Raw genomic sequence first — 16,497 nt, 5'->3', positions numbered from 1 at the left:
ACGTGCATCAACAAAGTAGTGCCAAGCGTGCGGCTGTGTCATAAGTAAAGGGCCGGCTGGCTTGACCATTAAAGGGTGCTGTAACCCCCAAAGTACACTCCAACCAAAATAAAAAAATATTTTCTGTGTTTGTGAATTGTGTGCGCAGTAGCCGCACGTGCATCAACAAAGTAGTGGCAAGCGTGCGCCTGTGTCATAAGTAAAGGGCCGGCTGGCTTGACCGTTAAAGGGTGCTGTAACCCCCAAAGTACACTCCAAACCAAATAAAAAAATATTTTCTGTGTTTGTGAATTGTGTGCGCAGTAGCCGCACGTGCATCAACAAAGTAGTGCCAAGCGTGCGCCTGTGTCATAAGTAAAGGGCCGGCTGGCTTGACCGTTAAAGGGTGCTGTAACCCCAAAAGTACACTCCAGTCCAAACCAAAAAAAAAAATATTTTCTGTGTTTGTGAATTGTGTGCGCAGTAGCCACACGTGCATCAACAAAGGAGCAGCGCCAAGCGTGCGCCTGTGTCCCATAAGTAAAGAGCCGGCTGGCTCATTTCTTAAAGGGTGGTGTAACCCACAAAGTGCACTACTCTCCAGCAAAAATAAAAAAATATTTTCTGTGTTTGTGTGCGCCTTAGCCGCACGTATATATATATATATATATATATATATATCAATATAACATAAATGGAGGACCAAACTTTCTCCGATAAAAATAAAATAGGGAAAGATCAAGAACCACTTCCTCCTAGTGCTGTTGCTGCTGCTGGGAGTTGTTCATCATCCCAGAGAGGAAGTAGGAACACCGCTACTTTTACTAAACAATTGACCCTCCAACAGTCCCTAGCGATGAGGATGAAGTACGACAGCAGTCATCCTGAAGCAAAATGTATAACTGAGGCCTTGACTGCTATGTTGGTGTTAGACGTGCGTCCGGTATCCGCCATTAGTGCAGTGGGATTTAGACAATTGATGGAGATAGTGTGTCCCCGGTTCCAAATCCCGTCTAGATTCCACCTGCATCCTCAAAGCAGCAGCGACAAGCGTGCGTCTGTCTGTTAAAGGGTGGTGTAACCCTCAAAGTGCGCTCCACAAACAATAAAAAAATTCTTATTTTTTTTTCTGTGTTTGTGAACTGTGTGGGCTGTAGCCGCACTTGCATCCTCAAAGCAGCAGCGACAAGCGTGCGTCTGTCTGTTAAAGGGTGGTGTAACCCTCAAAGTGCGCTCCACAAACAATAAAAATATTCTTCTTTTTTTTCTGTCTTTGTGAAATTTGTGGGCTGTAGCCGCACCTGCATCCTTAAAGCAGCAGCGACAATCGTGCGTCTGTCTGTTAAAGGGTGGTGTAACCCTCAAAGTGCGCTCCACAAACAATAAAAAAATTCTTCTTTTTTTTCTGTCTTTGTGAATTGTGTGGGCTGTAGCCGCACTTGCATCCTCAAAGCAGCAGCGACAAGCGTGCGTCTGTCTGTTAAAGGGTGGTGTAACCCTCAAAGTGCGCTCCACAAACAATAAAAATATTCTTCTTTTTTTTCTGTCTTTGTGAAATTTGTGGGCTGTACCTGCACTTGCATCCTTAAAGCAGCAGCGACAAGCGTGCGTCTGTCTGTTAAAGGATTACATCGGTGACAACATCCAAGTAGGCATGTCAGACAGTCCGTACCTGTACTGGCAGGAAAAAGAGGCAATTTGGAGGTCCCTGTACAAACTGGCTCTATTTTACCTGAGTTGCCCCCCCCTCCAGTGTGTACTCCGAAAGAGTGTTTAGTGCAGCCGGGAACCTTGTCAGCGAAAGGCGTAGGAGGTTGCTTCCACAAAATGTGGAGAAGATGATGTTCATAAAATGAATTATCAACTCTTCCAGGGAGACCAGCCTCCTTAACGTACAGAGGGACCTGTGGTTGTGGATTCCAGCGGGGACGAGTGAATACTCTGTGAGGATGAGGATGTACACAACACTGAAGAGGGTGAGGAATCGGTGGATGAGGAGGATGAGGACGACATCTTGCCTCCGTAGAGCCAGTTTGTGCAGGGACAGATTAATTGCCAGCTTGTTTTGTGGGGGCCCAAACGAACCAATCATTTCAGCCACAGTCGTGTGGCAGACCCTGGCGCTGAAATGTTTGGTTTGTTAAAGTGTGCATGTCCTGTTTATACAACATAAGGGTGGGTCGGAGGGCCCAAGGACAATTCCATCTTGCACCTCTTTTTTTTTTTCTTTGAATTAAGAACTGTTTGGGGCCTAGTTTTTCAAACTGCCCTCCTGTCTGCCACTGCAGTGTCACTCCTAGATGGACCATGAGTTTGTGCCGCCCACTCGTATCTCTTAGCATAGTCATCCAGCTACCTCGGTGCAACCTTTTGGATATAAAAACACTCTTGTGAGGTGTTCAGAATAGACTGGAAATGAGTGGAAATTAAGGTTATTGAGGTTAATAATAGCATAGGAGCAGAAAAACACACAAATTCTGTGATTTTAGCTGTTTTTATGCTTTTTTTAAAAAAAAAAATACAGATCCAAAACACAAAACCCAGAACCCAAAACACGGAAGGGTGGTTTTGGCAAAACCAATCCAGATCAAAAACACGAAGAAAGATCCAGATCCAAAACCAAAACACAAAACACGAAAAGTGGCCGGTGCACACCCCTAGATTAAATGCAGCCAAAGCATGTAGATTAGGCACTTGGGGGTCTATGCACTAAGGGCCTGATTCAGAGCCAGACGCAATTAGCGCTCGCTCGTCCAGAAAATAGGGGTGGCTATTCAAATCAACCGTTCGCTCTTTGCGGTCTGTTCACGCCTCTAGGTCTGAACAAGCGAACAAAACTTGCAGTCGTTTTTATAAAAAATACGCCCCCTGGCCGCTCGCATCCTACGTCATGTCCGCTATTTATTAGATTAATCGAGTACATCGACCAGGGTATGAACTGCTCGCTATTCTTGGGGTTGGTTTTTGCTACCACAATTTTGCGAGCAGTTCTGGCTATAAAATAACCCAGTGACGTGGTCAATGACGCTGCTGTATTAATTATGCACACCCATAAAACGCCCGTTTTGACCTTTAAGCATGCCTGCGTTCGGATCTCCACTCCCCGTTTTCAAGCACCTTCCCCCGTTACCACCCACATACGCCTACTCCTGTCACTCAAAATAGCAGGCATTCACTGTTTAGCGAACAAACGAATTTCGGCCGCACTGACTGGTTCGCGCATGCGTATAACGATCCGTACGCATGCGCAGTTGGGCAAACATCGCTAGGAGCGAACGAGCGGCCGCTTACGAGCGGCTCTGAATCAGGCCCTAAGCCTTGGAGAGAGATAACATGGAGAAGATAAGTCCCAGCCAATCAGCTCCTAACTGTCACTTAACAGGCTGTGTTTAAAAAATAATACTTAGGAGCTGATTGGCTGGGACTTATCTTTTTCCATTTTATCTGTCTCTAAAGCCGCGTATCCACTACAGGTCGAGTCTCCCATATCCAATATGCTTGGGACCAGGGGTATTTTGGATAACGGAATATTCTGTATTTTGGAATATTTGCATACCATAATGAAATATCTTGTGAATGGGACCCCAATATACACACAGAACGCATTTATGTGTTATATACACCTTATACACACAGCCTGCAGGTAATTTGTAACAATATTTTCAATAATTTTGTGGCTCAAGCAAAGTTTGTGTACTGAAATGAAATTAATTTGTTTCATATACACCTTCTACACACAGCCTGAAGGTAATTTTATACAATATTTTTAATAATTTGTGCCTTAGACAAAAGTTTGTGTACATTGAACCATCAACAATCAAAGGTTTCATTATCAGTCATGCCAGAATGATTCCGTTTTTCAGAATATTCCATATTTCAGAATATTTGGATATGGGAGACTCAACCTGTAGTAGACATGAAAACGACAGCACGATTACGACATTGTAATCGTGCTCTCGTTTCCATGTCTAGTGATGTGACTGAATGTTCAGTCGTTCAGTCTAGGCACATCCATCATCCCCGTACATGCTGAACCTGACGGGATCGTCAAGTTGACCAGCATGTACGGGCGATGATAGATGTCAAAAACGACCAGCGGGCACGTCGTTGTCGTGTAATCACTTGGTAAAATCGCTAAGTGGATACCTCCCTTAAGGCTTAGTGAATAAACCCCTCGATACTAGTCTATCAATTTGCCAAATGTAGATGGATTTTCCTATGAGTACAACATATGTTGTTGCCCTATTTAATTATAATAATAATTGTAATTCTCCCTTTGCAAAATAATAAATACATTGTGCCCATGTGATTGGTTTAAAATGAAATGTGACTTTAAAAAATAAACACAAAACAAAATGATGGGGCCTGATTCTGAGTCACATGCAAAAGCATTTATTGGCTGTGAGTTTATGCAAAGGCCCTACAAACTCCTCCCCTTGTGTGCATCCATGCAGCTGAATGTGCAAGGACTGAGACGCTCACTTTTAGCACCTGTGCACGCTGTAATACCAATTGGCGCCTCCTTATATGTCACCATCCATTGCACAATGGAAACTTGCACTAGCCCTATGGCATTGACACGCTCATAATACACCTACTGAACAGACCATTTTTGCATGAACTAGTAGCCATCACTTTTCCTCCACCTTTCTGATTCCGTCTGAAATGATCACAACAGCACCTTTGTGCATACACTCTGCATAACACATGCACCGTGTGGGTTTTCAGAAATGTTTGCGCATGTCCAGTTGCAAATAATCGCTCAACTACATAAACATCAGCAAATAGTATGTGACTCAGAATCAGCCCCATTGTCCCACAATTAAAATAAAAATGGTAACCCCATATTTAATACTTACCTAAAATCTTCATTACGTCTTTTTCCGCCCTTATCCAATTGTAATATCAAAATCCTAGAAGAGATTAAAAATAACAGACACATAATGAATTTGGCTGCTGCTCAGGATTGTAAATAAAACAATCCAGATCCTTCACTGCAGCTTAACTCAGCCTGCCACGGGACCACCAAGGAGCTGCTAAGCAAAGACAGTGATTTTCTGAAGTCACTGTGAATGCTGTCATTGCTTAGGAGCCTCGGCTGACCTTGCTCGTGAGCCGTTTGGTGGTGTTCCAGATGGATAATCAGTGTCTTCTTATCTCTGTGTGTATGCTGCAGTTAGTTACAGCCTCTGCTGCTGTTGCTGCTGGTTTGAGCTGTGACTGAGGGTAAGACTTTTTAATTAGTAATCTTACAATATATATGTAAAATAGAACATTGAGGTAATAACTCCTATAATAAGATGGTTGTTTTTAGTGATAGTTTTGGCTCATTTTTCTTTGTGTTACCATAGTAATCTGATGTTATATATGTTATCTGATGTTATACTAGGCAATTACAGATTTAATTAATACATTTTTATCTGATACAGGAAATCAGTATATTGACTGTGAGGATATATTAACAAAATCTGGCAGCCCCAAAGGACAAGAAACCAAGTTAAAGGAGGAGCCGTTCTTTCCTACATACGTAAATCAGGAGCCTATCTATGAAACTATTGACTTACCCAATGACGGTAAACATGAAATCAGAATTTTCTCTGTGGAAAACACAAGCTTATATGAAAGTCTTGAAGAAGCAACGAAAAGCAGAGACATATATGAAGTCCTTCAATAAACAGATCTCCCCATCATTTTAGCAGAGTACCAGTGCAAATCTGTAAGAATTAATTTCAACAACTCAAATCAGCAAAGAACTTTCCAAAATAAGTCTGCACTAATCGTTTCCTTTGACGTATTATGGGCCTGACTCCGAGTTAGACGCAATTGGTGTATTTTGCTGCAATCATGTCAGTGACTTTATGCTGATATCATTATAAGCCCTTCCCTGATGCACCTCTGTGCGTCTGAATGTGCAAAGGCTGGTACGCCCACTTTGTGTATCTTCACACTCAACAATCTCGCTTGGTGCAATTTTGGAAGCAACCATTCGATGCACCATTGATACTTGCATACAGTACTAGCTTCTGCTGCCGGCTACTAGCGATAGAGAGGAGGGGGCCTGGAAAGAGACTGTACACGGGCCCCCTCCTCAGTTAATACGACCCTGCCTCCAATGTAAGCGATTAAGCATCTGTGTATGCAACCTCTCCTGCGACATGCCCATAAGACGCAGGGCCGGCTCTAGGGGTTTAGACCTGAGCGGTTGAGTAGGGGCGCCACCCATAGAATCCCGATTTCAGTGGGACAGTACTGTCCCGCTGTTCCATGCGTGGGCCGAAGTGGCCCACGGGTGGTCAAATTGGGGGGTTGGGGACCCCCACCATCACAGCTGAGCGGCAGTGCCTGGACCCCGGAGTCTGAATGGAAGCTGCGAGCATACGCACGGAATCCATTCAGTGCCTTGAGAGGGCTAGGGGAAGCCCAGCTAGTGAGGCTCCCCCCAGCCTGACGTTATTTGGAGGCAAGCCATGCGGGCACGCCCCTCAGATAATGTCACGTAAGGAGGCATGGCCTATGTTATTTAGGCCATGCCCCAATTTCGGCCACAGAACCCGGCCGGCACAGGGTGCTATTAGCCCTGGAGCCAGCCCTGATAAGATGAACCATCTGTGTGCATCTGAATAGCCACCTCCCAGTGACCGCCTAGGAATGCCCAGCACATTTCCCATACATGTCTGATACTGTGTGTCAATCGGTCCTGTGACTCTGTATGGACACTGTGGGACGCACGCCCAGTGCGACTCTTTAGCTACTTACTGTCGATGCATTTGACGCTGAAAAACATTGGCTATGTGTGTGAATATTGTCCAGCTCAGAATCAGGCCCTTTGTGTATTAATATATATGCTTGGAATTGGTCATCCATATCTAGAGAAGCACTGGTTGCCTAAGCCAGATTTAAAGAGTAACTACAATAAATAAAAGGAAATGTATGTGCCTTAAGCTGGGTATACACCGAGACGATGTCATTATGATTTGGTCGATTTAGTCAAATAGTAACGACATATCGTGCATATCGTGCAGGGCGCCTGATTCAGAGGTGCACACAGATGCAGCCATGTCTTTTGTCGCGTTTGTTTCTTTATGCTAATGCTACAACTGATTCTGAGCCTGCTGAGATGCCCATTGGCAGTGGCACTATTCAGTCTCAGTGAGTCTTTAGGCGAATCATCACTGCAACTTCGGTCGCACCATCACTGCATCATCGGTCACACCATCACTGCACCATCAGTCACACCATCACTGCACCAACGGTGACACCATCACTGGACCATCGGTCGCACCATCACTGTACCATCAGTCACACCATCACTGCATCAACGGTGACACCATCACTGCACCATTGGTCGCACCATCACTGCACCATCGGTCGCACCATCACTGCACCAACGGTCGCAACATGGAAGTTTGCACCACCCCTATGGCAGGTGCAATTTCTCCATCTGAACATGATGTACAGTATGAGCGCTCCTACGGGATACATTTAGGAAGCCGGCGACCGCAATACCGACCGCCGGCTTCCCGAATCCTCTATCCCGCCTAGGGTTAAATGACAGGCGTCTAAAATCTAGACGTCTGTCATTTTCCTGACGCCGGGAGACAGGCGTCCGGCATCCCGATCGAAGGGATGCTGGGCGCCGCAAGCGGACAGCCCTGGGGGGGGAGGGTTTAGTTTAAGGCACCCGGGGGGACTTAGGGGTAGGCACCCACCGGGAGGGTTAGGCTAGGGGGAGGGAGGGTTAAGGTTAGGCACCCCCAGGGGGGACAGGGTTAGGCAACCCCCCCTGGGGGACTTAGGTTTAGGCAGCGGGGAAGGGGGTGTTAGGGTTTGGCACTTAGAGGGGGGAGGTTAGGGTTAGGCACTTGGGGGGAGGTTAGGGTTAGGCACCCCTAAAGAGGGTTAGGGGGGTTGGTTAGGTTAGTTTTTACTTACCTTAGGGACGATCAGGATTTCCAGCGCTGTCGGGCTTCCGCTGCTGGGCTCTGCTCTTTTGTCGGGCTGCCGCTGCCGGGAATCGAACTGCTGGCCATGCGGCAACCGGGATTTCATACCGAATGCACTCCTACATCTTTAGACACAGCCGCTGGCAGTGACATGTCCCTGACCTGTCCCCATTTTACAAATAAATGTTATGTAATGCTGTTTTTTTAATATTTATAGAACAATGTAAAATATCTTATTTAGAAAAACGTTTAACATTAATTGTTAATATACACATTTCTATCCATGTTAGCTGCAATATGCAGCATTTGTAATGTGGGAAAGTTTTGCACCCTGACGTCAGGGCTATTGTATGTGACTATTTATCCCATTATTCCTGCAGTAAATCTGTCAGGTGTCAGTCACATTAACTATCTATAGAAATTAGCGCTTCTTATTGTTATCAGCCCCCGAACAGTTTAAAAGTCTGCATCAATCAATATTTCATTGTAAACATGTGTGAACTTGGGGCCTGATTCAGACCCGCTCGCAAGCACATAGCGCTCGCAAGTGGGTTGATGGTGGGCCAGTGCGCACATGCATTGTGCGCACTGCACGTGCGCAAGCCCTGGAGCGAGCGCAAAAAGCACTCGCTCCGGCGCTCGCATCCAAAAGGAGTGGCTGTCGATGTTGATCGACAGCTCGCCCCATTTGGAAGGCAGGGAGGGGGGGTGGCTGGCCAAACGGAGGCGTTCCTGCAGGAACGCCTGCCGTTTGTGGGCGGCCCTACTGACATCACTCGTGATGTCAGTAGGTGGACTTCCTGCTCTATTAGAGCAGGAAGTCCAATGGGGCTTGCGGCCACGAGACCCTACTGCAAGGGTCTCGTCGCAAGCCTGATGGTCGCTATGGTCTTGACCATCGCGACCATCACCTGACCGCTCGCATAAGCTGTGGTCACCCACAGCTATGCGAGCAGCCAGGAGGCCGCAACTTAAAAAACAGGTGCCCACCCTGATTCAGAGCGAGCGGTCGCTTTTTGCGAGCAGCTCTGAATTAGGCCCTTGGTTCATAACCTCTGCCCCGCCCCACCCCAAACGATTAATTTGCCAAAACAATTTACAGCCATTTAAAGTCAACCACAACATCATTGCCAGCATATAATCTGATGTAATACACTTGATTTGTAACATTTACGGTGAATTGTCCAGTGAATGAACGGTTAAGGGAATTCTCATATTTAAAGGGATGGTGTTTGTAGAACATACAACATAAAAACTATTATGAGACATGTGCCATCATTATTACTATGTATACTTTTACATTCAATTTTTGGTTTAAAGATTGAAGGAATAGTTAGGATTTTACAACCAAAAATCAGGAGAGGTGTAATAATCACCAGTGAATGAACGCACAATGCCAGCAAATGAACAGATGAATCCAGTAAATTAATTATATTACTAACATGAATAACACATAGAGCCTGATTCAGTGATGTACGCTAACCCGATGGTCAGCGTACATCTCCGATGGTGGGAATGAGCAGCCCTTACGGGAGTGACGGGGCCAGGTAGTGCGTCAGTGGATACAGATATCCTGGCCTCACATGTTGCCAGGAACCGGCCAGGCTGAGTAAGTCTCGGCTCGCGCAGCCTGGCCAAAGGATCAGCCAATAATCTATCTTGCTATGGTGATCTGAGGCTTTGTCTACATACAGATGCTGCACAAGGATCGCAATAGCAATCCAGGAGGTATCTATTTCCTATAGACACCTCCTGCTAAACACCTCCTGCTGCATTTACAGTTTGTTGGATAGTATTGCCCAGCCACTTCCTTGCAGCTGTGCAATACCGTTCATCTCTGAATTAGGCCCATAGTCAACAGATCTAAACTAAGTTTGTGTGCATTTATATGTAAGATTACTGTATTAAACCTGAAATGTTCATTTACTGGCTGATTCACCCTAACCACTGCTGAGTTTGTTTTTTTAAAAATACCCCAAAAACGTACTATCCCCACATACTTTGCTTATGGTTTATTTGGGATACATTCTGAATTTCTCACTATTCCTCAAAATTAGCACGACCTCCGTCTGACACCAATTAAATTGGGTTAAATGCTTTAACATCAGCAATGCAGAAAACTACAATTACCGCTGCTGATTGACTTGGCCCTGGACTGGATGGTTCCTTTAGTTCTTTTAAAAGGTATCTTCACAGTTGTTAACTTTCTAAAATGAACTAAGTTTATAAAAGATACATTTGATGAATACTAACCAGCTACCGCCCCATGAGCCGAGGTAGGCGAATCTGGTTCTTTTCAACATAAATAACCAGTTCAAATGTTGCATTACTATACAGCACAGTAAAGCTGCACACACATGTAAAGATTATCTGTCCAACCAGCCAATTAGTTGATTGGTTGGAATGAAAATCTGGTATGGTATGAAAGTAAATGACAATCAGCAATTTGCTCCCAAACGCCAGAAAATAGACAAAACCTGTTTGAACAAATTGTTTACAACAAAAAATTTAACAATCTTGTCTGACCGACCATTTTCATCTGTTTTCTGGCATTCAGGAGCAAATTGCAGATCAGTTACTCCCATACGTTACCAGATTTTCAATCCAAACAATCAACTAGTTGGCTGGTTGGACAGATAATCTTTAGATGTGTGGCCAGCTTAACGCAACAAAAACACTGGTGTAATACTTAAATGATGCAACCAAAACAAATATATTGTATTTATTATGCTACAAATAACATGAAGCACAATAGTGAACATCTAGTATATCCTTAGCTGTATTGCCGTACATCATATTGTGTAACATTTGACTATGTATAATGTTGAATGTATAGTAACTTTGTTAATTAATCTTTAATTCGAATGTCCAGAAAGTAGTGTTCTGTGTTGTAGGAAGGTAGCATTTGAGGAGAGGCAGATAGATTTATGCATACTCAATTCTGATTCCCAAACTTGACCAGAATGATAGATAATGGTTAGTTGTACATGCCAAGAATGCCTTCCACGAGTTATGAAAATCATGTCATATTAAAACTTAGACCTTTTTAAACCTTTTGTTGCTGGTTTCTGGGGACTGAGACACCTCTCTAACTTCAGTGATAGGTTGCTCATCCCCCACCTCTAGAATCTTGAATCTCTGCAAAAAAAAAAATATATATATATATATATATATATATATATATATATATAATTTGGGTCAAATAATATATGAAGGCAAAACTATGTTTGGTTTTTGATCATAGACAATTATCTGAGAAAATTATTAAAGGAACTCTCATGTTTGTATTATATACGGGTAGAAAAATAAAGCCATTTTAAGAATCCAGGCATTAAAACTATAGATCATTTCGAAAGGCAGACATGACTAACGTGCACTCACACTGAACTGACCAGTGAATACAAGAGAAAGTGGGACACTGAGGGGTATGGAGCTGCAAAAAATGCCATGCATGTACGCAAAGTTTATCATATCTGAGGTTTTCAATTTGATATTGTTGTGTGATCATCTCTTCCCAGTGACTTCCTGTTAATAGAAATCACACATCATATGTGTGTTAATTTCCATTTTTATATCCTTATTAATTTAGATAATTTTGTACAATTTATATTCTTTGCATGTCATATGTTTATCACTGATATTTGTGCTTAAGCATTGTGGATAAGTTTTATATTAAATCATAAAATTTAAGAAAGTTCTGAGTCTGTGTTCTTATACTATCACAAGTCAAAACAGCTAACATTTTAAAGCAGGTATTGTTAATACAAAAAAATATATTCAAATCAGACACTTATGCGGCCCATACATGGTGCAATTTTTAGCACGATATGGCCGATTTAGATCAATCGTATTGACCAATCGTGCACATCGTGATCGGTATTTGTATGATTACGATGATGATGCACGTCCCCGTTGTCGTAATTCTGCATTGTAGATCTTATGGAAAAGCAGTAAGATTTCGACCTATCGTGTACGATGTAATACACGTCGTATGCTGTTTTGCTGGCGTAAGATCCGATATGCGATGTACGAGGTCTTGCAAAATCCCTGTCCACTCCACTCCTAAATTTTGGGATTGACGGCACAACGGAGAAGAGCCAGCATCGCGTCGATCTTGTGTGGTGAGCCGATCAATCGGATACGACGCATTGGTATCATATGCACGTATGTACAATCGTGTATAACATTTGACAAATCGTATAGAGAATTTCAAGGGAAGAAACTCAAGGGAAATCGTACAAGACATCTGAATGTTAGGAAGTTGCACCGTGTATGGCCGGCTTAACAGTTCACACTATGATGTTAAGGTCAATACAATGTTAAGTGCTGATAATTTTAAGCTTATGAAGCCCCCAGAGGGTAGTTGACCCCTCTGCAATAATATTTATTGAAAAACAAGAATCAAAATATGTCATTTGTAAAAAAAAGTGTTATAATCACATCCAAAGAGTGTTTCATTAAAAGAACAAATATTTATATATAAACCCCAAATATACATATAACATTTACTATACTGTAAATACACCTAAAAAGAAAGAAGGCTCAATTAGAGACTAATATATACAAATTGACATAAGAGGGCACATGTACTAAGCCTTGCAGTGAGAGATAAAGTGGAGAGAGATAAAGTACTAACCAATCAGCTCCTGTCAGTTTACAGGCTGTTCTTGAAAAATTACAGTTAGGATGATTGGTTTTTACTTTATCTCTCTCCACTTTATTACTCTCCAAGGCTAAGTACATCTCCCCTAAGATCATTCATTTTTCTAGTACTGATTCAGGAGACAAGTGCAGACACCTGCAAGAACATATACTGATGTAATTCCTGTGATGTGATAGATTACAAAAAAAGGTATTCGGTATGATTTACCGCCAGCCGCAGCCCGACAGAGGAGGAAATCCCGATTGTCCTAAAGGTAAGTATAAACTAACCTAATTCTACCGTAACCCTCCTTTAGGGTGCCTAACCCTAACCTCCTGCCCTGTGCCTAACCCTAATCCCCCCTCTAAGTGCCTAAACCTAACCCCCCCTTCCCCACCGCCTAAACCTAAGTCCCCCGGGGGGGGCAGGTGCCTACCCCTAACCCCCCTTCCCCTAGCCTGACCCTAAGCTCCCGGGGAGAGTGCCTAACTCTAAGTCCCCCCCCAGGAGCCCTAAACCTAACCCTCCCACCCCCACAGCTGTCTGTGCCCGGCATCCCTTTGATCGGGGTTCCCGGGTCCCGGTCTCCCAGCGTCGGTAAAATGAGAGGCGTCTAGATTTAGACATCTGTCATTTAACCCTCGCCGGGATTTAGCAGTCGGGAAGCCTGCGGTCGGCATTGCGTCTGCCGGCTTCCTGAACTTATACTCAGGTTATTTAAGATATTGTCCTTTTCTGGGCCTTTAACCAGCAGCAACAGCTATGGAAGAGCTCACCTTACCCACTCACCCACACAAGCCAGTCATAGCAGCTGTTACACATGCTGTGTAGTCATGTTAAGCATGCGTCTTTACACCAAGTACAATACAATGTCAATGCAGCTAGGTGACACAACATGGAGATGAAGGGATGAAAAGAGTGCAGAACAATACATAAAGTTGAACAGAGTACTTTAAGAGTATTGAACCTGAAATAATATCTCTTAACGAAAAACTGCCTGTGCATCTTTAGACCAGGCGTCTTTACACCATGTACCAACAGTATGCAGTATGGATGGCCTGTAATGAGTACAATACAATGTCGATAGCGGTAAAATGCAGCTGAGTGGTATAACATAGAAATGAAAGGTGGGGGCAAGTTTGGATCAGTGTATTAAGTTCGGCAGAGTACCTTAATAATATTGAACTTGCATGCCTCTGTCTTTATGAAATGCTGCACGTGGGTCTTCACACCAATGCAAATATGTATTCTTATTAGGGATGTGCAGGCTCGGATAGGTTCGAGTTTGCACGTGGAGTTCGGATTTTTCCCTCCAAAAAAACGGAACTCAGAACGAGGCAAAACGTCATCTTACATGGACGAACATCATCATTCCTGGACAAAAGACCAGGAATGATGATGTTCGTCCATGTAAGATGACGTTTTGCCTCGTTCTGAGTTCCGTTTTTTTGGAGGGAAAAATCCGAACTCCACGTGCAAACTCGAACCTATCCGAGCCTGCACATCCCTAATTCTTATAAATCACAGGACTTAAACACCAAGTAACTTAGGCCCTCATTCAGAGCCGTACGCTCTGAGCAGAGCGCACGCTCTGAATGAGGGCCGCCCTCCATGAAAATGGAGCGTCCTCCTGGGCGCTCGTATAGCTGTGGGTCACCACCCACAGGCTATACGAGCATGCAGTTTGATGGCCGCGATGGTCTTGACCATCGTGACCATCGAAACTGCGAGCCGGAGCCTGCGGTTGAGGTTTTCAACTGCAAGCTCCGGAGTGATTTTGGCTCTATCTACTAGTGATGTCAGTGGGCAGGCTTCTGACGGAGGCGTCGCCGTGGGAATGCCCCGTCAGGGAGGCACACCCCCGGCACGCCTACCAAAGGGGGCGTGCTGTCAATCAACATCGACAGCACGCCCCCTTTGATCAGACACAACGAGCGAAGGACTTTCCTTCGCGTCTGGTGCATGCGCACGACGGAGCTCCCTCCGTCGTACGCATGCTCAGTGCACACCATCAACCCACTTGCGAGCGGACAGCTGCTTGCGAGTGGGTCTGAATCAGGCCCTTAATCCTTTATTACACAGTCAACTGCAGCTCTGGATTCATTACAAAACGTAGTTCAGTATTACTGTATAGTTTAACGAATGACAGGTTCCGTCAGCCAATCACCAGACGGCACTACAGAAGCTTTGTTGGCTATTTGACACATATGCACAGTACAGTTTAGGAAAAGCGACATCTGGTGGACAGAAAGTTGTATTACACTCCATGGCTTTACCAGCACCTCAGTACGTTACTGCAGCAAGATGCGACTTAGAACACCAAGCAGTGGCACGGCAGAGCGCGAATAGCATGGTGCACTACATGGTGTATGGAACAAAGACACATATGTATATACTGTAGACAAACTGGCATCACCTTTCCCTGATATATGAAAACTAATATATCTCAGACACCACTATTGTTATGACCATCATAAACCTCCCTGCTCTCCTCTCCTTACATATACCTGTGATCACTACTAAAAGTAGGAATTTTGAAGTGGGGGTATGTAAATTTGAACAAAAAGACTGTGGATTGGGGGCCACCTCAGACCTCCAGTAGCTTTTGGATATATGAGAATAATATATAGATTACAGGTCAGTTACTTAAGAGTCTTATCTATAGTATATGTGGTATCTCTGCAACAGGCAACCTCTCCCCCTGGTCAGAGGGCGACTTCAGTCAGTATTTACTATTCACGTTGGAAATCACATGGTCCAGAAGATGCCTGTTTGCATAGAAATATAACCAATGGAATTATCACATAGCAGAAATCCAACCATATAATACATAGTAACAGAAGTTTTGGTGCAGGGCAATTTGAAGTTCTCTTCAGCCTCATCCCCCATTGTGTCTCTCTAAACCCCCAGTGTCTCTCCAGCTCTAGTCAGTCCCCTTCTCTCTCTCCAGTCCCCCAGTGTCTCTGCAGGCCCTAGTGTCTCTCCATCTTCCTTATGTTTCTCAGCAAAGCCCCCCAGTGTCTGTGCAACTCAAGCCACTCCTCTTCTGGCTCTCCAGCCCCCCAGTGTCTATCCAGCTCCAGCCAGAGGCCTTCTGGCTCTCCAGCCCCCCAGTTGCTTTCCAGCTGCAGTTCTTAGTGTCTTCCCAGCCCCCTAGTGCTTCTCCAGCTGCAGCCCTTAGTGTCTCTCCATATGCAGTCTTTAGTGTCTCTCCAGCAGCAGTCCTTAGTGTCTGTCCATTTGCAGCCCGTAGTGTCTCCCCAGGACCTATCCAGCTGTATCCCTTAGTGTCCAGATGCAGCCTCTAGTATCTTCCCAACCTCCAGTGCTTCTCCAGCTGCAACCCTTAGTGCCTCTAAATCTGCAGCCCTTAGTGTCTCACCAGCAGTGTCAGACTAGTATTTGTTTGTGAACCCGGTATCTGATATTCATCAGTGTTGGTGTCTGGAGGTATGTAATGAAAGCTGGCAGGACTAAGGAGACCTCCTTGCATCTCAGCAGAGAGATCCCGGATCGTACCCACTAGACCACCAGGGACGTCGGTGTTGAAGACAAGTTGTTATGTGCAATCAGAGGAGAGTGCAGCAGTATATTGACCAAGCTGATATTCGATTAATACTGTAGATATAAAATAAAACACTCTTCTTACTGTAACCGGAATGCTGGAGTGGTAGATCTTGGCAATCTATTCACCAGACTGAAACTGGGTTGTCGCTGTAGTCTAGGATCAAGGAGCACTCAGATGGTAGCAAGACCGGATGCAGACAAAACACCAGAATGGGTAGTATATGATGATACTAGTAACGGCATCAAATGGAGCAGGAACCAAGAACACTCACCATGTCATGAGAATGCTATACACAGGCGAGTTGTAGGTTCAGATAACTGGAACAGGTAGGTATTCTCTGTGCAACTAGTGGGATAGCTGCTTTA

At 44.4% G+C, this 16,497-nt stretch overlaps 1 protein-coding gene across 1 annotated transcript in view; it reads left to right on the top strand.

The window, feature by feature from the left end:
- The window catches only part of LOC148478871 (uncharacterized), a 212,200-nt gene extending 206,547 nt beyond the window's left edge, over window positions 1-5,653 (top strand). Inside the window, exon 10 of the mRNA XM_088455269.1 lies at window positions 5,409-5,653. Within this exon, the coding sequence (XP_088311395.1) occupies window positions 5,409-5,653 (245 nt within the window). The remainder of the gene's footprint in view (window positions 1-5,408) is intronic.
- Window positions 5,654-16,497: the final 10,844 nt, after the last annotated feature.

Source organism: Taudactylus pleione, unplaced genomic scaffold (assembly GCF_031769625.1).
Source record: "Taudactylus pleione unplaced genomic scaffold, aTauple2 ptg000648l, whole genome shotgun sequence".
NCBI lineage: Eukaryota > Metazoa > Chordata > Amphibia > Anura > Myobatrachidae > Taudactylus > Taudactylus pleione.
Note: the sequence above shows the minus strand (reverse complement) of the source record. Positions and strands in the feature narration are given on the sequence as shown.